The sequence below is a fragment of the Drosophila mojavensis genome, unplaced genomic scaffold (assembly GCF_018153725.1).
Source record: "Drosophila mojavensis isolate 15081-1352.22 unplaced genomic scaffold, ASM1815372v1 contig_136, whole genome shotgun sequence".
NCBI lineage: Eukaryota > Metazoa > Arthropoda > Insecta > Diptera > Drosophilidae > Drosophila > Drosophila mojavensis.
In genome coordinates, this window is record NW_025318667.1 from 15,110,001 (window position 1) to 15,137,214 (window position 27,214).

General features: G+C 41.3%; 3 protein-coding genes across 7 annotated transcripts in view; 2 read left to right on the forward strand and 1 right to left on the reverse strand.

The window, feature by feature from the left end:
* LOC6583887 (inhibitory POU protein) overlaps positions 1-17,469 on the forward strand; it is a 40,705-nt gene extending 23,236 nt beyond the window's left edge. For 2 of the 4 annotated variants that reach the window (XM_044009943.1, XM_044009947.1), the window contains 5 exons: positions 14,150-14,327; positions 14,407-14,547; positions 16,507-16,738; positions 17,100-17,263; positions 17,321-17,469. In XM_044009943.1, coding sequence (XP_043865878.1) covers positions 14,150-14,327; positions 14,407-14,547; positions 16,507-16,738; positions 17,100-17,263; positions 17,321-17,382 — 777 coding nt within the window. In that variant the 3' untranslated portion in view covers positions 17,383-17,469. The remainder of the gene's footprint in view (positions 1-14,149; positions 14,328-14,406; positions 14,548-16,506; positions 16,739-17,099; positions 17,264-17,320) is intronic. The other 2 variants (XM_044009945.1, XM_044009950.1) reach the window with 1 other exon arrangement.
* Positions 7,804-9,279, forward strand: LOC6583886 (serine/threonine-protein phosphatase alpha-3 isoform). The gene has a single exon (XM_002009512.4). The coding sequence runs from the start codon at positions 8,167-8,169 to the stop codon at positions 9,076-9,078; it is 912 nt and encodes a 303-aa protein (XP_002009548.1). The 5' UTR covers positions 7,804-8,166; the 3' UTR covers positions 9,079-9,279.
* A 4,734-nt stretch (positions 17,470-22,203) lies between the features above and the next one.
* On the reverse strand, positions 22,204-27,070 carry LOC6583888 (probable ATP-dependent RNA helicase DDX46). Of its 2 annotated transcripts, XM_002009514.4 has the most exons (5): positions 26,780-27,070; positions 26,447-26,728; positions 25,093-26,392; positions 24,030-25,030; positions 22,204-23,953 (listed from the first exon to the last, which is right to left on the reverse strand). In XM_002009514.4, exons 1-5 carry the CDS (start codon positions 26,794-26,796, stop codon positions 22,864-22,866), a joined length of 3,690 nt encoding a protein of 1,229 aa, XP_002009550.1. In that variant the 5' UTR covers positions 26,797-27,070; the 3' UTR covers positions 22,204-22,863. The 2 variants fall into 2 exon arrangements, with proteins under 2 accessions (XP_002009550.1, XP_043865813.1); XM_044009878.1 differs by lacking the exons at positions 26,447-26,728; positions 26,780-27,070 and having other exon boundaries at positions 24,030-24,851; positions 24,907-25,030; positions 25,093-25,179.
* Between the last annotated feature and the right edge of the window lie 144 nt (positions 27,071-27,214).

Below are 27,214 nucleotides of genomic sequence, written 5' to 3' on the forward strand. Positions count from 1 at the left end.
ACTGTAATTTCATTTACTGGCAAAGCTCCTCGCGTTTAAGTCCTGATTGCACAAATTGCAGCTTACAATCGAGCCACGCCAAATCCTTGGCACTGCGATAAAGATCCACCTAAGACCCAAGTAAAACCACTTTTATTTTTTAGCACAGCACAGCCGGGAACGGGCTAAGTGCTGTTAGTTGTCGCTTGTTAAGCTTTTCCCTTGGACTTTTCCGTTCCACTTTCCCAATTGAGTGCAACAAATTCAAAGCACCGGCTTAGATGATAAGGAATTCAGGCGGCGGTAATGGGCTAATGCCTCGACTACTGAAGCTGATGTCTAACTTTGTCGTAAGTCCGACGAGGAACTTGAATGGAGGAACCAAATGGTTGGTAGATGAAGCTCTGATATAAAACATAAATCTCTGGGGTTATTTATTATTCATTATTTATTATTTATTATTTATTATTTATTATTTATTATTTATTATTTATTATTTATTATTTATTATTTATTATTTATTATTTATTATTTATTATTTATTATTTATTATTTATTATTTATTATTTATTATTTATTATTTATTATTTATTATTTATTATTTATTATTTATTATTTATTATTTATTATTTATTATTTATTATTTATTATTTATTATTTATTTTTTATTATTTATTATTTATTATTTATGTTTTCTGTAGTGTCCAGGGACTTTCATTTACTATACTGTTATTGTATTCTTAAGATTATCTCTATAAGTAAAGTGTGAAGAATAAGAGGTGAGGACTCAAAAGACTTCAAACTCTGGAGCGTCGGGGAACCAACTGAAATTTAAAAACTATAATAGATTTTTAGACAATAATCCAAAAATAAGAAATGAACAAAAAATAACCAAGTTTACCTCAGTAAATCGACAGGTAGAAAGAAAGACATCAAAAACAAATCAGGCCTGTTGCAGTGTGCCAAGTCTAACTGCATAGGCACTAGAGTGCCTCTCTTTCGAGTCGAGTATTAGTCACAGTCGCGTCGTTAGCTTAGTTTCTACTGCATGTAGTCTTTAATCTCTAAGTTTGAATATGATTTAGTCTCTCTATCTGCACTTAAGGTTCTTTTTCCTCTATGGCCAATCGAAGTTCTACAGTCGAGCCTCTGCCTAGTTTCTAATGGTAGCTTCTCGAAACTCTAACACAGTTTCAAGTCTTTAGAGATACGACACTTTCCAATAGTCGAGTCGAGTCGCTTTCCTAGCCTTTTCTATTCTCCAGCCTCGTTATTGTTCGCTTCCTTTCAACTCCCTATCCTCAGTCTTTATAGATTCGACTTTTAGTCCGACTGTGACAAGGACTCAACTTGTTGTTAGTCAAATTTCTACTCTTTCTTTTTCTAGTACCTTTGCTTAAATTTAGCTCAGACTCTCTATTTGCTTTTATGCTGTTCTCCTGCTACTCTAAAGACTCGGCGAACCTCTACATTCGAGTCTCTTTTCCTGTTGCTAATGATAATTAGTGAAAGAAAGCTCTAAAATACTAGTTTCTAGATCCTCGGATTCCGTTTCTTATTCTTATTTTTCTTCTTTACTGATTACAGACTCAACAGGCTACTACAGTCGAGTTTCTAGTCTATCTTTGTCTAGTCTTTTCTCAAGAGCTTTTCTTTCGAGTACTTGTCTTATGTCTTTAGGGATTCCACCAACTGCTACAGTCGAGTCTGTAGCTTAGCATTAGCTATTCTATTCCAACCAATACTCATGTTACCCCATTCACTATCCACATAATTATTACAAAGGGCTTTTATCATAATTATTTATTTAATTTAGATTAGCTTCACAAATTCCTGCCCATTTTTGCTCTCTATTTAAGAATTAAACTTATTTTTCTATTGAAGGTATTATAGAGCTCCCTCTCTAATAGCTGGTATTAATATTGGTCTACTACAATAATGAATATGCTATGTAAATGTTTTTTAACAATGAATGAAATAGTTTACAGATCTTAGCTAGCAAATCCATCTTAGTCCCTAGATCCTTGAGCAGATAATGCATTGGCTTTCCCATTCGATTCCCCCCTTCCCCTGCACTAAGCACCTGGTAAACTACCCAGGCTGACCTGGAGGGGGGGGATAAATGGCAGGCTGAGCTTACTCCTTTTTTGCCTTGGTTGGGCGATGACACTTAACAGGTTAACCTGCTTAAAATGCACATCAACGCATTCGGTTGACCCACAGTGAACCCTCCTAGCTAAAAACCGAGCATATGTAAAATTTAATGCAAAAGCGAGCAGCAGGGCAGGGTAGAGCAGGGGCAGGGGCAGGGGCAGGGGCAGAGTCTGCTGAAAAACTGGCAACAACTTTGCAATTATCAGTTACAAATGCTCAACCAAAAGGCGGGTAACAAACACCATTAGACATGCCCGTAGAGCGGTGGTCGGGGGGGTCGGACTCACTGAGGAGGGTTCTCTGGTTAGGGTGGCGATTTGCTTTGCTTTATTTTTCTGTATTTCCGTTTTTCCGTTTTTTTTTTTTTTTTTTTTATTAATGCCTGCGCCCATGTCGTTCGAATATGTTTTTCAACATTTGGCAATAAGGTTGTTATTTACTTTCAGCGAAGTGAGCATCAAATTGATCGTATTAATGGCCATAACTAGTTTATCCCGCCCATCTCATCAATTCACGGGGATTATACGCAGATTTCCATTACCAGAAAGGAGGGTTGGCTAATGCTACAATGACTCCCTCTCACTCACATACTCTCCATCTCTGCCTCTCTGTCACACTATCTTGCTCTCTGTCTAACTCTATGTAGCATAGCATTAATGCAATTTCAATGGTCAATGCGAGAAACACACAATTTCGATTTGCCATTGTTGCTATTGTTGTTGTTGTTGTTGTTGTTGCTGTTTGATCCGCTTGTTTTTTATGCCCATCGCCCGGGCACACAATTTGGCTTTAGCTTTGGCTCTGGCTCCGTCGCTCCGTCTGTCTGTCCGCCGGCTTGTTTTTGCTACCGGGGCTGGTATGCAGCTAACTCCCACAGGAATTCCCAGGCAATATAACTGAAAGCAAAAATGAAGATAACAGTCAGCGCGGCAAGTGCAAATCCACCCGTCCATTTAACAACCAACCAGCCCCTGCCCTGCTGCCCCCACCAGCCCTCTCCGCCCAAACGCTTCCAGCCACCTGACGAGCTCATTCACATCCACATCCACATCCACATCCACATCCTCCTCCTACTCCTCCGTATCGTGAATTCACATCCTCATGCGCCTTTTGCTAACCAACTAACTGCCTTTTTGCTTGGCACCGTCTGTGGGCGTTTGAATGGGTGGTTCGGCGGTTCGCTGCCTCGCTGCCTCGATGGCTCGATGGCGCGGTGGTTGGGCCTGGCTCTGTTTGATGCTTGTAAAGACCACTTTACCCGCTATAATAAAAATAAATCATAATATTTTGCGTCCCTCGTCGCGTGCAGCTCAGATCAGATGGGCTGGAACTGTGGCAGACACAACCTGTGCGAACCCTTGCACAGTGGGACCAAACACCATGAAAAATGAGTGTTGCATTCGCTAAAAATATATTCATTATATATGTGTATATGTATATGTATATGTATGTATTTATATATATATATAAAGAAGAAGAAAAGCTCCAGAGTCATAATGCTGGAGGATTCTTTTGGTAATCAAAGCTAATTACCTCATCCGGCTCTGTTTACCTATGATATCTACACCACATCATTATATATGTACATAAAAAAGATCAAACTCCTAGAGGATTCCTTTGATAATCATAGCTAATTAACTCGCCTAGCTCTGTTTACCTATGATATCAAAACCATATATTTCAGGAACGACAAACTATATTCAAAATCAGAAATTACAGTAGCGTAAATCAGCTTCCAATAATTGCTTAAGACTTCAGAGTTTCAATGCAGTCTAGATTCGCTTTCAAGAACTTTTTGCCTTAAGCTGAAAAGTCGCATAAGAAATAATAACTTTTGCACCACTGTCAAGGTGCACACACACACACACTCACAGTTCGCACACTCCGGCGTTTACCTTGTTTGCCGGTACTCAGCGCTCGGCTATTCGGCGACGCTCGTCGCACGGCACTCGGCACTCGGCACTCGGCTCTGGAGCAGTTGCTGTCGTCATCCGTGTAGCGAGGTTGTAACCCCGGATAATGTACTTAATGCATCTACATATTAATGTCGCCCTCTTCTCTGCTGTCCTCTCCTCCCCTCGCCTTGGCTCGCCTCTACCCCGCCAGTTGCCCCGTCGAAAATCCTTACCGGCTAGTAACATGAATAGTATTTTCTATTACTCGGCCGTATTGTGGTCCCCCGTGTACAGGTCGTCCTTGCCCGGCTCGCCTCTGCCTTTGCGCTTTTTTTGCTGGTTCTCTGTTGTTTTTATTGCACAGGCGACCGGCGCACGGCTCGCCCACCCGCCTCTGGCACCCTCCTCGATACGGCGCGGTACGGTCCACGATTACACTTGTTCCATCACCGTGTGGCCGTGCGTGCGCCGTAAGCTAAATGAGAAGGGGATGCAGCTACCTGTGGACGAGTGTGCGAGTGTGCGAGAGTCCCGGTTATATTGATATGTCTCCCAGTAGAGCTCGCAAAACAGCCGGTAGCGCAGTTAAGCTGGGACCGCAATGTGTAAAAAATTACGAGCTACATTGAAAATAAAATAAAAGAGGGGGAAAAAAGCGAAAAGAAAACAAAGAAGCGAATGCGAATGCGACTGCGAGTGCGAAGCGCACCGTCTGTCACTCGAGACTGACGCCGGGTGGTGCTGGCCGTGACTGGAGACACGACTTGGCTGTGGCACACATCACGAAAGCCGCTCTAATTTGTTAACCCTGAAACTAATTTGCGCGAATGCGTCTAGCTCATATTCCCAGTCCACCTTTGGCGAGCCTGCTAAATCGCATAATTAAACATTTTTATTGCCTCGCAGGTATTTAATGAGGAGCTCAGTAGGTTTAGTTAGGCACTTGGTAGGGATTTAAGTCTATTTCGATATTATATCGATAGATCTTGATGTTTATTAGATAAAAGTGTGAATGCCAAAGCACTTTGAAATGGTTTTTATATGGTATAAGTGTATAGAGTATAGGTATTGGCTTTTTGATATTCATCTATCTGGTCTTTGCCTCAAAGTTTCACAATCCCACAATTCTGACTGTGAAGCCTGGGAACTTGAGACAGAGACTAGATTATAAGGCATTTATTTATGTAGTACCCCTATAGCTGTCCTATTTTAAGATCTTCAATTCTTACCAGTAAATAGATTAGAATTGTCCTCTCTCACGATCCTCAATTACAGTCAATGGTTGTTAGATTCCTATGGTCATTACCATTCTTCTACCTAGCCTCCTCCAAATGCAGATTCACCAAAGCATTTCGACGAAACTCATCTTCAGCTCAGCTCGCAGCATTGAACAGGTGAACCACCTGGCGAAGCTTTCGAAATTGAAGCACGACGCGCACATGTCCTGGGAATAGTGAAAAAAAAACTGAAGAGAAGCAAAAATTTGTTTTTTTTTTTGCGGCGGCTGCTGCTGCGAGTGCGAAAGGTAGAAGGTAAAAGGTAAAAAGTAAAAGTGGATAAGGACACGTACTGCTGAGGTCCTGCGTCCTCGACGTTATAAAAATAAAATAAAATCTATTACGTGGCAAACCACCCCCCACATTTATGTGGCAATTTGTTCTAGCTTGATTGTGTGTGTGTGTGTGTGTCTATGTGTGTGTGTGTGTGTGTCAACGCAGCCAAAAAGTAAAGTGTATCATTTTCCCATTTGGCGGTGAATGCGACCCCTTTTCTAGTCCACGTTCCGAGCACTTCTCGCACTTTGTCTCAATTCCCAACTGTCAAGTTTCCTCCCCCTCTCCCCCCTTCTCCTTCTCCGTCTCCTTCTACCCGCCCAGCCGCCGTACAATTTATGAAGATTTGTGGACCGAGGGCTATGCTATGTGTTAGAGGGTTGCCAGCCAGCCCGCCCGCCCAGCAGCCACGCCCCGTCGGTTAGCAAACGCCCTAGTGCACTTGTTTTGATTTGTTTGGAATAATAACAGATGCTTACCGTTCATATTATTCATTGTTCAAATTATTAACGCTTGACAATAAAAACTGTATTTGATCAGCACTCGAGAGGAGCGTCGTCCGCCGTCCGAGCAGACGGATACCCTGTAGCCCGTATACGGCTGTAGCGGCCGGGCAAATTGCAACTTGTGCAAATATTTATGTACATTGAAAATTACTCATTTGTGTTACACCAATTAATTTCAACAAACAGCAACAGCAACAGCAACAGCAACAGCAACAGCGACAGCCCAAACGGCAAACAGCAAACAGCAACAATAACAATGAGCGAACCATCCATCCATTTATAAGGAGCTACGTACCATTGTTCTTGCTGTCCTGCGTAGCTCTCGTTCGCTCTGGTTAAACAAATGGAAAATGAGGTCTTTTGTTACCTAAAGTAAACGATGTTTGTTTGCCCTCGGTTCGGACTCTACCTCGACCTCAACCCCAACACCAACCCCCCACCCCCATCCCATACATTGCCTCGTGTGCAGGTGCTCGAAATGGGGGACGGTTCGCTGATTATTAGCTCAAATGCATTTGATTTTCGGTTTCTGCTCTCGCAAATTGCGCCACACAAATTGCCACTTCAACTTTTTGTTTACATTGCAATTTTTCAACGCTCACCCCTAATGCGCCAACCCCTAACAAATTGCAACTAATTTGACAAAACTAAGCCCCAAATGAACTTTCTGTTGATTAGCGCAAGCTTAAAGCCACCTGGCTTAAAGGCCCCGAGCTCCACATTGAAAACGCAAATAGTTTTTGTCGCATTCTCTATGAGGTGAGAATCGCAGAGAGGAGCGTAAATGCAGCAGAAACTCAAACTGAAGCAAATAGAATATTTTGAAGAGTCGGTTAGATAATGAAATACGCGAGCATGATATAGAGAGATAGAGAAAAGGGGAAAAAGGGAAAGAGGGAGTGAGAGAGAGAGAGGAGGGATGATCAAAGGAAATGAAATCTCTTAGTTTAAAGAGAGAGATATACACAACGAAATTTAAAATTCCTACAGATAGCAGAAGAGAGAGGATTATAAGACTTTTAAAAATACAGAAATGGAGCAAAATAACTTTGAAAATTAAATAAAGATAGCGAAGGCAACAAAAAGGAAGCATAACAGAGAAGGAAAAGAAGAGAGAGAAATCAAAAGATTGAGGCAAAGAGAAAGACACAGCGTATGGAATTCGATGTGATAATGAATGGAATTAAATCAATAAATGGAAAGAGTTAGGTTAAGATAATAAGCGAAAATATGAAAAGACAAGAAAAGTAAAAAGATACAGAAAAGCAGATAGTAAGGTGGAAGGGTAAGGGAGAAACAACCGAACAAATTCAGAGAGACAGAGCGATAGGGGGAGACACAGAGCAAGAGAGAATGGGGGAGAGAGAGAGAGAGAGAGAAAAGGGAAAATGAGATCCACAGGAGATTAAAAAACAGGAAAAATATGGATAGATTGGGATGGAGGGAGATGAAGTGAGACCAAAAATGTCATGAGAATGAGACGGAGAGAGAGAGAGAGAGAGAGAGAGAGTATCTATAATTGGACAAACAAAATAATTAAAAATAAAAAATAAATAAGAAAACCACAAATTAATTTGCTGACCATTGAATTCTTAAATTTTCCATCATAGAACATTAAACGAAGGGGCAGAGCTGAAAACGAGCTCGGTTTATATGGGATGTAGCTTGGCTTTGTATTTGCTTACATAAAAATTTTTTTTGATCGACTGGACTTTGGTTTAAAATTCATTTAGGGGTGTTTCGAAAAGAAAACAGTAACAAAAAACCAGATAAAAAAGAAAAAAAACTTCGTCTCGATCTCAGTTTAAATTCTAAATTTTCAAAGACTGCAATCTATTCGGACACCCATTGGCAAACAAAAATTACCGGTGAACCAAAAGATATCTATATCTAGAAGAAGAAAGGATCGATCAGGACGATTGAAGCGCTGAATGGAAGCATTTTAAATTTAAACCAAATCAATTAAGAAATCCGAGTTTGAAGATTGTATATCCGGTCCAATAAAATATCGTCCCGACGGCGTCCCAAGCGATTAACCGCGAGCCGCAAATCGGCAATCCCGGCCACAAGCCTGCTGATATGGCGGAGGTACTTAATTTGGACAACATCATTGCCAGACTCCTGGAGGTGCGAACAGCCCGGCCCGGTAAGAATGTGCAACTGAACGAGACGGAGATACGAGGCCTGTGCCTGAAGTCGCGCGAAATCTTCCTCGCGCAACCCATTTTGCTTGAGCTGGAGGCGCCACTGAAGATCTGCGGAGATATACACGGTCAGTACTACGATCTGTTGCGGCTGTTCGAGTACGGCGGCTATCCGCCGGAGTCGAACTATCTATTCTTGGGGGACTATGTGGACCGGGGCAAACAATCGCTGGAGACCATCTGCCTGCTGCTCGCCTACAAGATCAAATACTCGGAGAACTTCTTTCTGCTGCGAGGCAACCATGAATGCGCTTCAATCAATCGCATCTACGGCTTCTATGACGAGTGCAAGCGACGCTATAGCATCAAGTTGTGGAAGACATTCACGGACTGCTTCAACTGTTTGCCCGTTGTCGCCATTGTGGACGAGAAGATCTTTTGCTGCCATGGCGGCCTCAGTCCGGACCTGACATCCATGGAGCAGATCAAGCGTATTATGCGGCCCACGGATGTGCCCGACCAGGGTCTACTGTGCGATCTGCTGTGGTCCGATCCGGACAAGGACACCATTGGCTGGGGCGAAAACGATCGGGGCGTTAGCTTCACCTTCGGCGCCGAGGTGGTTGGCAAATTTCTGCAGAAGCACGATCTCGATCTCATCTGCCGGGCCCATCAGGTGGTCGAGGATGGCTACGAGTTCTTTGCCAAGCGTCAGCTAGTCACGCTCTTTTCGGCGCCCAACTACTGCGGCGAGTTCGACAATGCGGGCGCCATGATGTCCGTCGACGAGACGTTAATGTGCTCCTTCCAGATCCTCAAGCCCGTCGAGAAGCGTAAGAAACAATGATACACGGCCGACGTCTTTAACTGTTTCAGCCTCGAAGTGTTAGCCTGTATCCAATATGATTGTATCCAATCAGAACATTTACACACACAAAGCCAAAACCGTTTACAAACATAGCGACTGCAGCTGCGACTGCTCTCGACTGGCCCGATAGCACCCGAAATATATGCTTGTCTTTATTTTGCAACCTCTTATTGGAACTCATTCGCCAGTGTTTCATTTCTACCTACTATGTTCACGCAGGTATTGCGTTTGTGATTCTGCTTTGGCATCACATTCGTAAACGTTTTGCTTGCAGTTGCAGCATTGTCGATTTAACATTCAGGCATTTCACATCTGGAAAGATTTACTATGATTTCTTCTCTTATTCCTATTCGCTTCGGTTTGTTAGGTTTTCCAGCCTATTCTATGGAGTTTCATTCGTAAATGTTTTGTCTTAAAAAACTGAATTACAGCCACTATTCGACGGACATCTTAAAAACTTTACAATTACTCTTTTGTTTCATATTCGTAAGCGTTCAATTTGTATATAGATAACATAATTGTAATTAGATTTCTCGTGAGATTCGTAAATGAACGTGCTTAGCTACTATTTAATTAATATTTGTAATGTCAAAATTTCTATCACCTTGCATTCGTAAATGTTTTGCTGGCAGCTTTTGGCGATTCTACTTTGCAGCCATTTTACGGGAAACACTTGAAGCAAATTCCTTCTATATGACGTATTAGGCGAGTAGATAAATCAAATATTCTTAAACATACATACCCATATGGAAAGCCCTTAATGGGGATATTCCGTAATACCGTTAGCTGCGTGCGAGCCCGGCTGTGGGCCCAGTCAATAATAATATTATCAGCTGTCTGCAGCGAAAACAGTCTGCGCCATAACAAATTAACAAAATGCTAAAAAATTAATGAACAATAACAAAACACACGACGAGACGCAAAAACAAAACAAAATGAAAAAGGCGAAGGAGATGTAGATGGAGATGGAGAAGGAACGGAGGAAGACGACGAGAAGGAGATACAAACAAACGGCAAATGAAAAAGCCGGCAGCACTGGCAATGGCGCCAAAAACGCTTTATTATGCCAAAAGCGAGAATTAACAAATATAAAAATGAAAGCAAAATGGAGCAGGAAAAAATGTGCAGAGCGAGCAAGAGAGAGAGAGAGAGAGAGAGAGAGAGGGAGAGCGGGAGAGGAGAGAAGGCGACAACAACAAATTACATTATATGTAATGAGGTCATTTGCGCGTAAACAATCAGACAGGCAGACAGACAGACAGATAGGCACAGAGAAATGGAGAAATGGTAGAGCGAGCGAGATGGCTGCACTAATGTTTAGCTGGGCAAAAAGAGAGCGCGCACGCTAGGCTCTCACATGTTTATCAACAAACTGGCAAATAAATAAATTATGTTGGCAAAGTCGTTAATAAATAATGAAGCAAAGCGCGCAACCCAGCATACGGGTATGGGGCAAAAAAAAAAAACAAAACAAAACAAAAAAAAAACACAAAAATAAATAAACAAAAAATAAAGCACCAAGGCAAAAACAAAAGCAGCTTGCAAAAAAAGAAGAGGAAGAAGAAGGCAACAACGAGAACGACAGAACTGCACAGCACAAGACAAAAGAAAAATGGCGGCGCACTGAACGAAACGACCGAACGAAACAGCAGCAGAGGCACGCGTGAGTGCGAGTGGGAGAGCAGCTGCTGCATGCGTGATTTAATATTTCTGTCTGTGTGTGTGTGTGTGGAGGACAGTGTGTGCTTAAGCTTAGGCCATTCAATTGCAGCAACTTTGTTGTTGTTCTCCTTTTTTTGCCATTGCCAAAACTGCATTTGTTTTGTCTTTTGATTATGCATTTGCAGCACACACACTCACACACACACACACACATACAGTTAGCGAGCAGTGCAGCAGAAGCTGATACGTATATGTGCACATACATAGAGCTAAACTAAACGCCACACCCACACCGGTCAGCCATCTCGCTCTGGCCCACGCAGCTATTGTCATTTGATTGCCCATCATTGGCGCCTTGCTCAGCTGTCCAGCTGCTCAAATGACGGCAGCGCCATCTAGCGCTCGAGCGTGGCTCGACGCATATATTTTGTGTTGCATAATTTTATTAATTACAAATTATGCGCTTAATGAAATGAGGCAACACACTGGCCACTGCCAGCTGCCAGCTGGCAGCAGCGCCGTCAACGTCGACAGCGAACGGCAGCGCCGTCGCATCGGCTGTTTTCGTGGGCACTGCCCAAATAAATTTTGCATAAGCCTCAGCCAACCACAATGCAGCAGCAGCAGCAGTAGTCGCCGTCGCAGCAGCTGTCACAGCCGCAGTAGCAGCAGCAGCAGCAGCAGCAGCAGCTACCATCTCCCCCTCCGCCCATTCCAAACTCTCCAGCCCATAGGTCAACACACAGCTCACATGCTCTCTCGGCGCAGGGTGGTTGCGCAGTGCCACAACAGAGATAGCAATAGCAGCCGTAGCAGCGCAGCCGGCTCAGCCAGCGAGTGCGAGCGAGCGCGCGCTACCCAGCCAGCCAGCCAGCGAGAGCGCCAAGGGTGCAAACCAATAACAGTCAGACTAATTTTGGGATTGGTTTATAATTGAAGAGTTTGCCATTGTGTTTGCTCAGGCAGCAGGCAGCAGGCAGCACAGGCAGTGGTTACCTCGTGTAGTTTGGTTTTTATTTTATGGCATGCCAGTCTGGCTCTACTTAAATACTGCTACTCTCTTGTGCTCTCACACTCTCTCTCTCTCTCTCTCTCTCTCTCTTTCTATCGCTCTCACTCTATCTCCACCAACATCTCTTATATACTGAGGCTGGCAAACGGAGCTGCGCTGCGGCGTCGGCTGCTGTCTTATTGTTTTTCGTAGGCCTCCCCCATGCGCCTGCTTATCATTTTAGAGTTTTACATAATTGGCACAGCGCACACACACACACACACACTCTGACACCCTGTATGTGTGTATATCTATGTATTTATAGCCTCTGTACGTGTGTCCACGTTTTATGTCCATTTCTAAGCGTCGCTTGAGGGGGCGTGGTGTGCTGCTACACACGCACACACACACACACATAAACACATACATACATGCATACAGAGCGCACGCATACATAGCGCTTGCTAGTTTTCGGCATTCAAAAAAAAAAAAAGCTAAATAAATATGAGTGCCCCACCCAGAGCCGGACGGGAGGGACATGGCGGCCAGGCTATTGGCGTTTTGTTGTTGCATACTTTTCAGCTGTAATCAGTTTAAATGCTTAACAAAGCAACAAAAAACACACACACACAGAACAAATGGTCAAAAGTATGGGTGAAACACAAGACTGAGAGCCAAAGCGCTGCAGTGAGCGAGCAAGCAGGCGCGAGAGAGACGGAAGGAGAGAGAGAATGAGTGAGAGTGAGAGCGAGTGTTAGTTGGAGCAAACGAGCAGCAGCAGCGGCTCTGTGTGCCGAGGCAATGCGCAAACGAGAACGAGCGAACGAGAGAGAGAGAGAGAGAGGAGAGAGACGTGGTGGGGCGAAAGAGAAAGCGCTATACAAAGCAGCAATGGCTGCCTCCCATGCTTTTTAGTTGCTATTCATATTTGTTTTAATAATTGAACAATTCTATAAATATTTGATGCATAGACAAAAGAGTTGTGCGCCGTGTCCCATGTCCCGTTCCCCGATCCCCGATCCCCGATCCCCGATCCCTGTTCCCCCTGTTCCGTGTCCCTTGTTCGCGTGCCTGTCTCCTCGCTGTGCGCTGCGCCCGCACTAGCGGCCCGCCTCGTCCCGCTGCCCTCGTTGGGTGTCTCATTCAGTTAAGACCCTTTCAAAACTTTTGCCTCGGTGCGTGTGTATGTGTGTGTGTGTGTGTGTGAGTGAGTGCCTCATCTCTCGTTCAATTAAAGCAACATGACACAAAAGATTTCGTAACAAGTGCCCACTCTCAGCCTGCTGCTGCCCAAAAAAGTTGCGCCAGTTTTTCAAGTTGAGTTTTGCTCAAGTTTCCAGTTATTTTTATTTTCTTTTTACATCATTGTTGCTGCTGTTGCTACAAGGCAGAAAGGGGTTTCTCCCTGGACTTTAATTAGAGGCAAGCCGTTGTCCGCACACGCACACCCGCACACACACACACACACACACACACACACAAAGCCATTTTAATACACAAAGTTTTGAACTTTAAATGCCATTTTTATGTTAGCCGCTCAAAGACTTAATTATTAAGACACATTTCGCAGGCTTATGTTTAAGCCATTTACTTGAATGGGCCATAAGCTGAGGCGCCACCAAACAGACCTGCACCTGGCCAAGCTGGATCCATCAATTTGAGCTCTATCAATTTGACATCCAGATTTGAGTTCTGTGAGCCCTGTCGATTTATTTAATATAACATCGTTAACTCTCTGCCTCTCTTGCTCACTCCCTCTCTCTCTCTCTCTCTCTCTCGCTCTCTGGCTGCACAAAACTTTTGTGCAAATAAAACTGAGATTATGATTGAATGCTGAAATTTGTTTTAGGCACATTTTTAATATTTAATTTATGTGTTAAGCAAGCATTGTTTAAGTGCATTCACGCAAAAATGCTAGACGACACAGATACCCTGGAATCAAAACGTAGGTGAGATGAAGGGGTTATACAGTTATATGATTGCTAAAACTATGCTATGGAAACAGAGCTATTTTATAGAAAATATATTTATTATATGTATTGTCAATATATCGAATATAGTATATATAAACATAATAAGGGTACGGAAGTTGTAGAATCTGAATACCAAGTCTCTATGTCAATTGTGATGAAATTCAGTTATACAAATGGATCTAAGTAGAAGAAGCAATAACCATAATTTCAACCTTCGATATTAATCTTGATCAGGAATAATTTTGTTAGGTAGTTTTTCACTCATCACTTATATATATTATGGGTTGCAACTCCAATCAAACTAAGCTCTATAGATCACGGAACAACAATTGCAATTATATTCACAAAAGTATTAGCTTTAAATCCCTGGTAATTTTTTTATTTCTAATCTAATCTCTTTACCTCCCATTCGATACTTTTGCAGATGCACCATTCAATGGATCAGCTGGACATGCTGGACCCGACGGGCTCGATGACAACGTTAGCCCCCATATCGGAGTCACCATTAACGCCCACACATCAGCACCTGCACGGTTCCTATCACAGTATGAATCACATGATGAGCCACCACCATCCGGGCACGTTAAGTGGCCACACGGCGGGTAAGTGCATCCATCCCATATGCATATATATATACATATCTATATATATATATATGTCATATCCTGTGCTGCTCAATAGGGCACCATGGACACTCAGCGGTACATCATCCTGTCATAACGGCGGCCGTTGCAGCCGCTGGCCTGCATCCCGACACAGACACCGATCCGCGCGAGCTGGAAGCGTTTGCGGAACGATTCAAGCAGCGCCGCATTAAGCTGGGTAAGTGAGTTGAAGGACAGATGGATGGAAAAATGGATAGATTGATATATAGATAGGTAGACAGATAGATGATATATATGTAAGTAAATAAATAGATACATAAATACATAGCTACATAGATACATAGACACACAGATACATAGATACATAGATACATAGATACATAGATACATAGATACATAGATACATAGATACATAGATACATAGATACATAGATACATAGATACATAGATACATAGATACATAGATACATAGATACATAGATACATAGATACATAGATACATAGATACATAGATACATATATACATAGATACATAGATACATAGATACATAGATACATAGATACATAGATACATAGATACATAGATACATAGATACATAGATACATAGATACATAGATACATAGATACATAGATACATAGATACATAGATACATAGATACATAGATACATAGATACATAGATACATAGATACATAGATACATAGATACATAGATACATACATACATAGATACATAGATACATAGATACATAGATACATAGATACATAGATACATAGATACATAGATACATAGATACATAGATACATAGATACATAGATACATAGATACATAGATACATAGATACATACATACATACATACATACATACATAGATACATAGATACATAGATACATGATCAGATACATAGATACATAGATACATAGATACATAGATACATAGATACATAGATACATAGATACATAGATACATAGATACATAGATACATAGATACATAGATACATAGATACATAGATACATAGATACATAGATACATAGATACATAGATACATAGATACATAGATACATAGATACATAGATACATAGATACATAGATACATAGATACATAGATACATAGATACATAGATACATAGATACATAGATACATAGATACATAGATACATAGATACATAGATACATAGATACATAGATACATAGATACATAGATACATAGATACATAGATACATAGATACATAGATACATAGATACATAGATACATAGATACATAGATACATAGATACATAGATACATAGATACATAGATACATAGATACATAGATACATAGATACATAGATACATAGATACATAGATACATAGATACATAGATACATAGATACATAGATACATAGATACATAGATACATAGATACATAGATACATAGATATATACATAGATATATATAGCTACATATGTATATACATACATAGATACGTCGATTGATATCCTCATGAATTTAAAAAAAAAAATTAAAACGTAGAATACTTTTTAGAGTTTCGACATAATACAGTAAGCTATAACTATACGATACAAAAATAACAATAATCTTTACGACTTTATATAAATAAAAAAAAAAGAATAAATAATAAAAAACAGGAGAAATAAATTACTGACATTAAAATATAAATATATCGGAATAAATATAAGCAAATTAAAGAAACTAAAAGTTTTTTAGAGCTGACGAGATAACTGGACTAAAATAATAATGAGACAACTAAAGCATTATCTAAAATTAGAGCTCAAACTAGATTATAATACAAAACAAAATTGAAGAAATGCAAGCTTCTAGTAAATAACTTAATAGTTAGAAATAGGAATGTTTAAAAAATGAAACAGGAACCCAAAATCAATTGAGCCTTGATATTGGACGCTCTTTGAAAACAAACAGTGCTACTTTTATATAGTTATGGAAAAGATACAACTAGAATTATATACATATAGATATTATATAGATAGATAGGAATAAGAAACAACTAGGTAAAGAAAAATGCTAACATTAGATACTAGAGCATTCTATAAGTCCGTAGTTCCCACTTGAGGCAATCACTATATATGTATATTTGAAAAAGTTATTCCTCACAAAACAGAAACAGTGTTGTAAAGTGTTTTCTTTGCTCTGCTACTTTTGATCTCTGCACAGGTGTCACACAGGCGGATGTGGGCAAAGCGTTGGCCAATCTCAAGTTACCTGGTGTCGGGGCGCTGTCGCAGAGCACAATCTGCCGCTTCGAGAGCCTGACGCTGTCCCACAACAATATGATCGCCCTTAAGCCCATATTGCAGGCGTGGCTGGAGGAGGCAGAGGCGCAGGCGAAAAACAAGCGACGGGATCCGGATGCGCCCAGCGTGCTGCCGGCGGGCGAAAAGAAAAGGTAGAAAGTGTTTTGATTACCAACGGTAATAATACCCAGCGCCACAGCCATGTACACCAACCCCCCACCCACCCACTCACTCACTCACACACACACACAATCACATTCACACATTCACACACACCTTTGCAACCACCACTGAATTGGCAGCGCGTTTAATTTGGCAACCAGAAAGAAAAAATATGAAAAAAAAAAATAACCCAAGGCAATAAAAATTAAATCAAATGAGAAAACAAATTTATGAAAATTCCAATCAAGATCTGAAAAAAAGAAAAACAACATGAAACTCTGTAGCTCAGTCATATATATTCCAAAGTTAGGGCCCATTTCTAAAGTAATCTATATCGAGTCTTTTTTCAAGAAAAAGGACTTCCATTGCGGCACCTGAAAAGCGTTCCCTGGAAGCCTACTTCGCCGTCCAGCCGAGGCCGTCCGGTGAGAAAATCGCTGCCATTGCCGAAAAGCTGGATTTGAAGAAAAACGTGGTGCGCGTCTGGTTCTGCAATCAACGCCAAAAACAAAAACGTATGAAATTTGCCGCTCAACAACACTGACAATCAAATAATACAGCCACACAATTAGGTATAGTTAGTAGTGTAACACCATCAATGACGGGACACGGCTCAGCGGGATTCGGATACTGATAGTCATTTATGACGGCAGCAGCAACAGCAACAGCAGCAGCAACAGCAGCAACAGCAGCAGCAACAGCAGCAGCAGCGATATCTTCATCATCTTCTTCTTCTTCTTCTTCTACTTCTTCTTCTTCTTCTACTACTACTTCTACTTCTCCAACAACAACTACTACGCTACCCATAACGGGCGACTATTATCTTTAGTAATTCGGATACGGATGCCGATTCGGATTAGGATTAGGAATCGATTCAATTGGATGACGTTTGGCCGACAAAAACAACTACAACTACAACTACAACTACAGCAACAACCAACAACAACAATAACTTTATTTAACTTTTATTTTACAGACCCACACACACACACACACACACACACACACACATACATAGCCACACGAACACAGCTGAATGCGATAAAATTAAATCAAAACAAAACAAAAATGTAAAAAAGAAGAAGAACTACCAAGAATTTTTTAGGAACGAATAATGAAACAATGGACCAACATATCAAATGCAATAATTTATTGAATTGTATAGGAGAAAAAGGTGGGTAACAAAATAAAAGTAAAAAACAACAAACGAAATTAAAACATCCCTCAGCTCTCGGCATAGCCCGATTGCGTAATACTCTATTCTCATTCCGTAATAGTAGAAAGTTTACTTAAAATGCAATTTGTTTTCAGCTATTTTCATTTATGATTTTCAAATTGTTATTTAAATTTCTTTTTTATGATTAACGGAATAATTTATTATTATTTTTTTTTTAATGCTAATGGAAAATTTAATGATTACTATTGAAATGTAAACATTTTTAAATTTTTCTTTTAAGATTTTTAATGTAATTTTTAAAACTTGAATATACATTACTATTCAATTTTTCAATTTTTGCTCATTTTTAAGTAAATTTTTTTTATATAGTTTTTTTTTCCAAATCTGCAAAAATTTTATATTTTTTTTTTTTACATTTTCATTTATCTTATTTTTTTTAGATTTAACTTTATTATTGTTTTGTTATTTAACTTTAAGATTCATGAGACACCTTAGACTCTATACTAATAATATAAACAACTAACCTGCCCTTTCTTACCTTTGGGAACAGAGTATGATACGTACATACGCTTGGACAGACAGCACTTGTTGGGTATATTCGACTAGTAGCTACCCCGTAAGCCCGTCTAATCTACAACAATTCATGCAATACAACTTTGCATTGACCATTTATGCCCCAACTATCTGTAGTGCTGCGAAAGAGAGAGAGAGAGAGAGTGAGAGAGAGAGAGAGAGAGAGAGAGAGAAAGAAGGATGGAGAGTAAGAGGGAGAGGCTGGGAGAGTGAGTGAAAATGAGGCAGTTAAAGTATACCATAGTGAAAATACAATTCATATCGAGATAATGATATTAGAGGCTAGAAATATTAAGGATCTGGTAAATGCGATATTTCACCTAACATATATGTATATTTAATATAGTGATCCGACCAAGATACAAACCATACCAATATGTATGACCTATTACTATTGTTGCAGAGTATATTATTATTACAAATAACATATCGAAATAGTAATTTCTTGGCTCTGATTACTGTTATACCTGCCCAGTGTAGAGCATTCCCTGTTCGGCTATTGCACACACATGCTCTCACCTTGTTTATTGCGTAGTACGTTGCGTATACGCCCCGTCACGCCCCGCCCCTTTTGGGCTTGTTGAGTTTTATCCGCATTTATCGCGTTAGCTTTTGGTTTTTCACTCTTTAGCGCTGTTTCATCTCTGAACTGAACCATTAAGTTAATGCCCTTTGCCTTTGCCCCTTGATGTGCCCTACTAATCAATTCATTTTGAAATTTATTTATATTTCAGATTTAAAAATAAAACAAAACAAAAAACATACAAAAAAGACAAAAAAAAAAAAAAAAAAAAAAAAAAAACGAGAATACAAAATTGAATTAAATGCCAAAAATAAAATTATACAATTTACACAGGGCAACAAGCAAATATTCCCATGTAGATGCAAACAGTTACTACACACATACATACACACACACACGCACACAGACCTTCACACACAGAAAGCGACCAAAAAAACTCCATGAAATTGCTTCAAGTGATCCGATAATAAGAATTGCGCTCTATGAAAATGAAAATAAAAATAGAAGATTAAAACTAAGCTAAAAACTGAATGAACTTCAACTGAACACACACACACATGCTCACATAAACACAGAGTTATATAAGCCTATGTATATATATGCATATATATATATATTGTAGAGTCTTGATTCGATTGTAAATACCGCTTCATAGATAAGATCGTTCTTTGCTAGCTTCAAGAACAAAAACAACAACAACAACAACAAGAGTAGATGCAATAGTTAGACTTTTGATCCAAACACAACAAACCCCGTACACGAACCCGAATGCGAACCCAAACTCCAACCCGAAGCGGATCCACAATATCCTAGCAGCAAAAATTTCTTGATGCTTCCTTCAGTGCGTTATAAAAATGATTTGTTTTTGTTAATTATTCATTAATTATGAATTTAAATTGCATTAGGCACATAATTAACCTTAGCACAAACACACAAACACACACACACAGCAACAGCGAATTTTTTTTCCTAACTTTAAGTAAACAAATGCAAAAAACAAAAAAAAAACAAAAAAAGATGAGAAAATATTAGCAACAACTGAAAATATTGCAACGAATTTAAACAGTTGCCAAACTAAACTAACGAAAATACAAACAAAAAATACAAAAAAAAAAATATTTAAAAAATAGTTAAGTTAAAAAACAAAACAAGAACATTGATTAATAAAAACTAAAAAAAAAAAAAACTAACTCTAGCCATATATATATACATATATATATAAAGAATTTTAATAAATATATTATATACATAATTTTTTTGTTTTTTTTTTTTATTATTTAGCACACTTCATAGTTTTAACTAGACTTGTACATATGCAGAAATGAGAATAATAAACTATATAGTATCTATACTGTATACTAAATACCATATCATATATATATAAATATATATATACATATATCCATGGTATTTAGTATAAAGCAAGCGGACAGACGGAAAGAATCGGCGCAAAAGAAAACATCAATAATAATTTTAATATAAAAAATAGTTTTGTATCGAAAAAAAAGTATGGGAAAAAAGGATTAAAATTTAAAAATTAAAAAAAAATAATGAAACATTGCCGACAAACTAGTGCATAAAACAAACAATTTTTTTCAAGCGCATAATAATAATTACAATTACGAATATAATGATAAAAATGTAATAATAAAAAAATTGATACAAAAAAAAAAAAAAAAAAAAGAAAACCAAAAACAAAACACTCATAACTACATTTAAATTTAATTTTAGTAGTTTCTAGACACAAAATATTGTAGCATGAAAATCAATTGAGACGCGCTAACGGCGGGCGATAAGTTAATAAAATGCGGCTAAATAAGCTAAAACTCAAATATACAACAACAAAAAAATACAAAAAAAAACATTAAAAAAATAAAAAGTAATAAAAAAAAAAAAAAACAATCTAAAAAAATAATAAACCAAAAGCAAAAAAAAAAAAAAAAAAAAAAAAAGAGGAAATATTTTAATTTTGTACAGCATACGTGAAAGATCTTTGAGAAATAAAAATTGAATAAATTTTAATGCCAGCTACGGGACTTTCAGCGCAAACGTTTATCGATCCTCTGTCACCTATCGTCATGTGTTATCGCTCCAAACTGTTGTAGATTTCAAAAGCCAATCGACGTCAGCCGATCGCCTTGTGTTATCGATTTGACAGTATGTACATAATTGTGCTTATGGGTAACAGAACAGGTACTGGAACCTTGACAACATTCCCTTGAGTTTAGATATTAAGAAACCTCTGTGACCTTTTAGCCAACCCATATTATTTATAAGGAAGGAAGTATAAGTTTAATTTAGTATTAATTACTCTAATTACGATTTTAGTATACGATACAGGACTTACACTAGAGCTCCAAGTGCTAGAAGTATACCTATACTTGCATATAGATATACATACATACATATATGCTTAGCTATACATATACATATGTATATATTTACTATATAGTCGAGGTCTTTCTTGCATCCATATCATTTCAAATATTATATGAAATATACAAAACAGAATATATGCAGTCATTCCCGATGTTCCTCATCTCTCCAGTATATATACAGACACAGACATACATATGTATGCTCATACATACATATATCCATACCATATCATAGGTATGATATCTAAGTCCTATATGTTGCTATAAACACGAGAATATATTTTCCAAATGAGTAGCATCTATATAGACGCAATGGGCATTGCAATAATCGATGTAAAGATGTAAAGTTGGCTAAGATGATTGACAACGGGAAGTGGAAGTTTTAGCTTTTTAGAATTCAATTCTTCAGTTTTTATCCTCTCGGAACAGAAACTGGCAAAAAGAATATATAGGAAAAAATATATACAGGATATATCCCCTACTGGGATATATCCAGAATACCGCTATTCCCAACGTATACATGTGTATATACAAGAGTTAGCTGCATGACATATTCATTTCAGATTATAGATCATGTGATCTGAGAGCTTTGATCTGCTTAAGATGAATGTATTTACAGCTGTAGGATCTACAATTCTTAGTAATCAAGACAAGAAATTAAAATACTGAGAGCATGACTAAATTGTTTCAAGATGCTTTAATAAGTTGCGCTATGTTAGTGTTAATATGATATAGGAGCACATCCTCAACCTTCGTCTATGGACTAGGTTCTTCTACGATTCATAAGGGTTAAAACAGGACAGCTAGACATCTATAAATAAACATATATTTCGGACCAATCTACAACAACATAAAGCAGTTCTATATATGAAAAATTACATAGAGAAGGCAAGCTTATCAGTTATGTACAATATAAATACTTTAATATATGTATATTTCCTTGCCTTAAGAAGGAAGATGTGGATATGCCCATTTGCTTTCACACACACACACACACACATCAATTTGTATATTTGTTTCCTCGAATCATTTCAAATACAAATACAATTATATTAAGCTCTCTAAGTATTCAAGTATTTATCTTACAATTGAAAAAATAAAAATAAAAATTGTGGGATCTATGAATATATGTTAAGGTTGTCGCATTGTTTAGAGTTCAAGTGTTTCGAAAAGTTTTCGAATTCCAATCGATCTGAGCTACGCAGGGCTGTTAAATGACTCCGGTATTGCACGATGTAAATAGGATCTCATGGAACTCGTAAGACTTTTGTGGTATTCCTTTAGGGCACATATTTGCCAGGGGATTAAGTATAGATAGGCAATATTTTCTTTTCTTTGTTGTTGTAAATTAGGCTTTTATGAATAGCGTTTCATTGAGTGTTTTCTGTTTTTAGACATTGGCCAAGACATTTAATGGACTTTATGTATTATATATACACATTTGTATATATATTAGCTGTACGTTTAGACCACTTTGTAGCGCCCCTTGTTGAACACATGATGAGCCGAGCTGAGCTTGAGCAGCTCCTCCTTGATGAGGCGTGTTATCTCGCGCTTGGCCTTCTGCACGGCCAGCTCGCTGCAGCTCTCGATGGCCAAGTAAAGTTTGCGCTCGCCTTCGGGCGGATTCTTGCCCTGAGGCACATAGGTGCCACGGACTGTGAGGCCCGCCTCCGAGTATTCGGAGATTTGGGCCAGTGCCTCCTTGGAGGTGACCTTCCAGCGTGCCTGCTGTGGGAAGTCATTAATCTCCAGCTCCTCCTCGTATTTGGTGAACGAGTTCGTGTTGCTGCCCATCAGCGCGGACAGGCCGTCCTCATCCTCCTTGGGCTGATAGTTGAGCTTGTTGTTCAGCTTGGCCGCCAGCTGTTCGACTACGGTGCGCGCCGTTAGCATTGGCTGTCCGGACCCGACGCCCGCCTGACCCTTCATTATCGATTCGGTGGCCACCTGAGTCGCCTTCGTATCCAAATTGCGACTGCTGCTTATCTTGGAGGCCAAACGCTTCGCCAGCTCCAGTTTGTCCGAGCCTACGGCCCCTGCCGTGGCCATTTGTTGTTGTAGCTGTTGCTGCTGCTGCTGCAGCTGTTGCTGGGCATTGACATGGGTCGCAGTGATGGTCGTACTGAGGGCACTTGCAACGGCATTCGCCGCAGCTAGCGCAGTGCCGGCAACCGAGGTATCCTTGACGGTGCGTTTGGCCGCAAAGATTTGCTCGATTTGCTGATCGATATCCTGTTCGATGTCCTCCTCATCATCGGAATCGGCCAGGCCGAGCGCCGCCTTCTGCAGCTTCTTGCTCTCCTTTACCGCATTGAACTCCTGCTCATCGAACTTGAAACCTTTGCCGCTGAAGCCACCGCCCGTATGCACCGTCTTGCCCTCCGCCTCCTGTGCTGCCTTATAGTCGTTCCACAGAGTTTGCAGATCGGGAGGCACGGGTGTGCCGGATAGCTCCAGAGCGCGAATCACATCGCCCGCATAACGCGACTGCTCTGGCGTGATGAATGTAAAGGCGCATCCCTTGTTCCCAGCTCGACCAGTGCGTCCACATCTGAAAAGGATGATTACGGAATAATGGATGGAATAATTGTAGTCTGTCTTGTGCGGGTGTCTTGCTCGACTCTTACCTGTGCACATAGTCCTCGTAGTGATTGGGCACATCATAGTTGACAACCAGTATGAGATCCTTGACATCGAGGCCGCGCGCTGCCACCGAAGTGGCAATCAGCAGGCGCACCTTGCCAGACTTAAAGTCAATTATGGTGGAGTCACGATCAAACTGATCGATGCCGCCGTGCAGGCTCATGCACGGATAGGATGCCTTCATTAGGTCGCGCAGCAGAATGTCCGCATTCTCCTGTTTGTCGACAAAGACTATGATGCTGCCCGTCTCCTGATAGACCCCCAACAGTTCGAGCAGCTTGAAGAACTTCGCCTCATCGCTCAGGATGACGACATGCTGCTCGACATCCTTGCAGACCACCGAGCGACCGCCAACGATCACCTCGACGGGCTTCTTCAGTATACGGCGGGCAAGCGCCTCCATTTGCCGTGGGAATGTGGCACTAAACATGACCGTCTGTCGATCAGGACGCACATTGTCGATGATGCGCATCACCTGCGGCTCGAAGCCCATATCAAACATGCGATCCGCCTCATCCAGCACCACATAGGTGACCCGTCGCAAGTTGGTGACACGCCCCGAATTCGCAGCCAGCATGTCAATCATGCGTCCGGGCGTACAGACAATTATCTCGGCGCCGCGCTTCAGTTCGGCAATCTGCTCGGAGATGCCGGTGCCGCCATAGACGCATACGGGTCGCAATCCAAGCGAACGGCTAAATTTACGTATATCCTTGCCAATCTGCATGCAGAGCTCGCGTGTCGGTGCCATTATGATCGCAATGGCACCGTCGCCATCCTCGAGCGCCGGCTGGTCAAGAATATGCCTAAACATTGGTAAAATGAATGCCAACGTCTTGCCACTGCCAGTTTTAGCAATACCTATCAGATCCCGCCCAGACATTATCGCCGGTATCGCCTGGCACTGTATGGGCGTAGGTTTCTCGAAGCCCAACTTGCGCAGCACGTCCATCTCCTTTTTGCTGACGCCACATTGCGCCCACGTCTGTGAAGGAGTCGGAAGCTCATTACGTAACTGCTGAATTGATCGACTGATGACCCACTTACCTTGATCGGCTTGGGACAGCCCTTGCCCTTCACCTGGATGCCCTCGAGCTCGCTGCGATACTTCTCCACCTCGGAACTCGTCATGCGAGCCAGTTCGGGCACCTCGACGTAGAAATTCTTACGGAACGGCGCGTAGCTGACACAGGAATGATCGATCTTGGCTAGCTCTTTGCGATGCTTCATGGCCAGATTGACAGCCGTGTCGCGTATATCCTCCAGTTCGTCCTCGCTGGAGTACTCCAAGCTGTCCATATTCTGTTCAATTAGTTCGCCCTTCTTCACCGCCACTGTCTTCTTTTTGGCCACGCCCGTTAGGATCACCACGCCCTGGGCCTTGGCGGGGCTAACGAAATGATTGACTCGGCGCATTTCTCGATTCACCTCCTGCATATACGCATCCAGTGGATCCACATCGTCCTCGGACTCCACAGCGGCCGCAGTCGGTTCGACCTGCACTGGCGTCTTGGGTGAATCAGCTGCTGCATTCACCACAACCGGCTGCTCTTCCGCCTTGACTAGCTCCACTTCGGGCTCGGCAACAACTGGCTCTGCTGTGGCTGCAGTATCTGTTGTTGTTGTAGTTGGTGTGGGTTTCTCCACTGTGGGTGTTGTTGTCGTTGTTGTTGTTGTTGTGGATTTAGCAGTGGTTGCTGCGGCTGCAGCTGGAGATGTAAGCATCAGGACCTTGCTGAATGTGGGCCGCTTCAGTGGCGCAAACTTCGACTCGACCAGATCGTCGTCAAAATTTTTGCGAATGCTGTGGAATTTGGATGGCGGCGAGTCGGGTTCCTTTTTGCCCACATCAACGTCGATGATTGGCGCTGGATTGCTGTCATCCTCCTCGGACTCATCTTCGAGGCTCCACTTCTTGGCCGATTTCGTGACTGCGGGGGCTACTGGCGCCTTTACATCTCGTTTGCCCGCCTCCTGCTCGCGCTGTTTGCGCTCGGCACGCCAACGCTCGATACGTTCACGTCGCTTAATCATCTCCTGCTCAAGGCGGCGCTGTTGCTCCTCCTTGTCTATTTCCTCCTCCTCCTCTTCCTCGTTGTCCGAGGAGCTGCTGGACGAGCCGACGGGTATAACCAACGGAGCTGCCGACATCGCAGCGCGACGTGTGTCCAGTTCACGTTGACGCTCCCGTTCACGCTCTTTGTCCCGTTCCCGCTCTCGCTCACGGTCGCGTTCCCGTTCACGCTCTTTATCCCGTTCGCGCTGGCGGTCGCGCTCTCTATCCCTTTCACGCTCCCGTTCGCGCTCACGCTCCTTATCCTTATCACGCTCACGGTCAAACTGCCGTCTGTAAGGCAAAGCATTACGAAAAGCTTGTCTCCTGAGAGCTGCATATACTCACTTGTCCTTATCGTAGTCCTTGGACCTGGAACGCTTGCGCCGTTTCTCATCGCGACGCGTCCCAACACCACGATCACTCTCCTTGGTTGGCTCCTTGAGCCGCTTGCGCTCCTCACGCCCACCTCGCGAGCTGCTGCTCAGGCTGGCCCCGTTGCGTGACGATTTGCCATTGTCGTAGTCCCCACGACCGCTCCGACCTTCGTAGTGCTTCTCACGCTCCCGCTCCCTGTCCCTATCTCTGTCCCTCTCCCTGTCGCGGTCGCGCTCCCGATCCCGATCACGTCTGTTGATATTTGATTAAGCGATTTTTTCATTTTGTATTTTGTACACTTACCCAGAGTTCTTTGACATGACCAACGACGCGCTTTTTATTGCAGCTGGCTCCTATAAAATGCCGGTGGCACAAACTATATGAATTAAACCCTTTACTTAACCTAAATTAGTACTCTGCGACAGAGCTAATTTCACAATTGATCTCTATTAAAAATTCACGTGTGAATTTTGCTTTTTGTCTGCGACTTTCTTAAATTAACAAAATTATGTCTTAAATACCGCATATACAATTGTAATCGTTTGCCCGTCAGGGCTGCACCTTCACACCAGGGATGCAAAACGTATTTAATTGCTTTGCCGCAGTATTTTGAACATACAAATCTTAAGCTGTTAATAATGATTTATTTGATTGAGCCAGTAAATGGCTTAAAGCAGTAAATGTTAATTAGAAAAACTTATTTGCAAAAATTATCGCTTGCCCGGCAAAGCTGCACAT

Coding starts and splice junctions, on each gene's coding strand:
- LOC6583886 (XM_002009512.4), top strand. CDS start 8,167: ATGGCGGAGGTACTTAATTTGGACAACATCATTGCCAGACTCCTGGAG.
- LOC6583888 (XM_002009514.4), bottom strand. Junction 26,393..26,446: donor AAGGACTACGATAAGGACAA/GTGAGTATATGC, acceptor TTTGCCTTACAG/ACGGCAGTTTGACCGTGAGC. Junction 25,031..25,092: donor GCTGTCCCAAGCCGATCAAG/GTAAGTGGGTCA, acceptor ACTCCTTCACAG/ACGTGGGCGCAATGTGGCGT.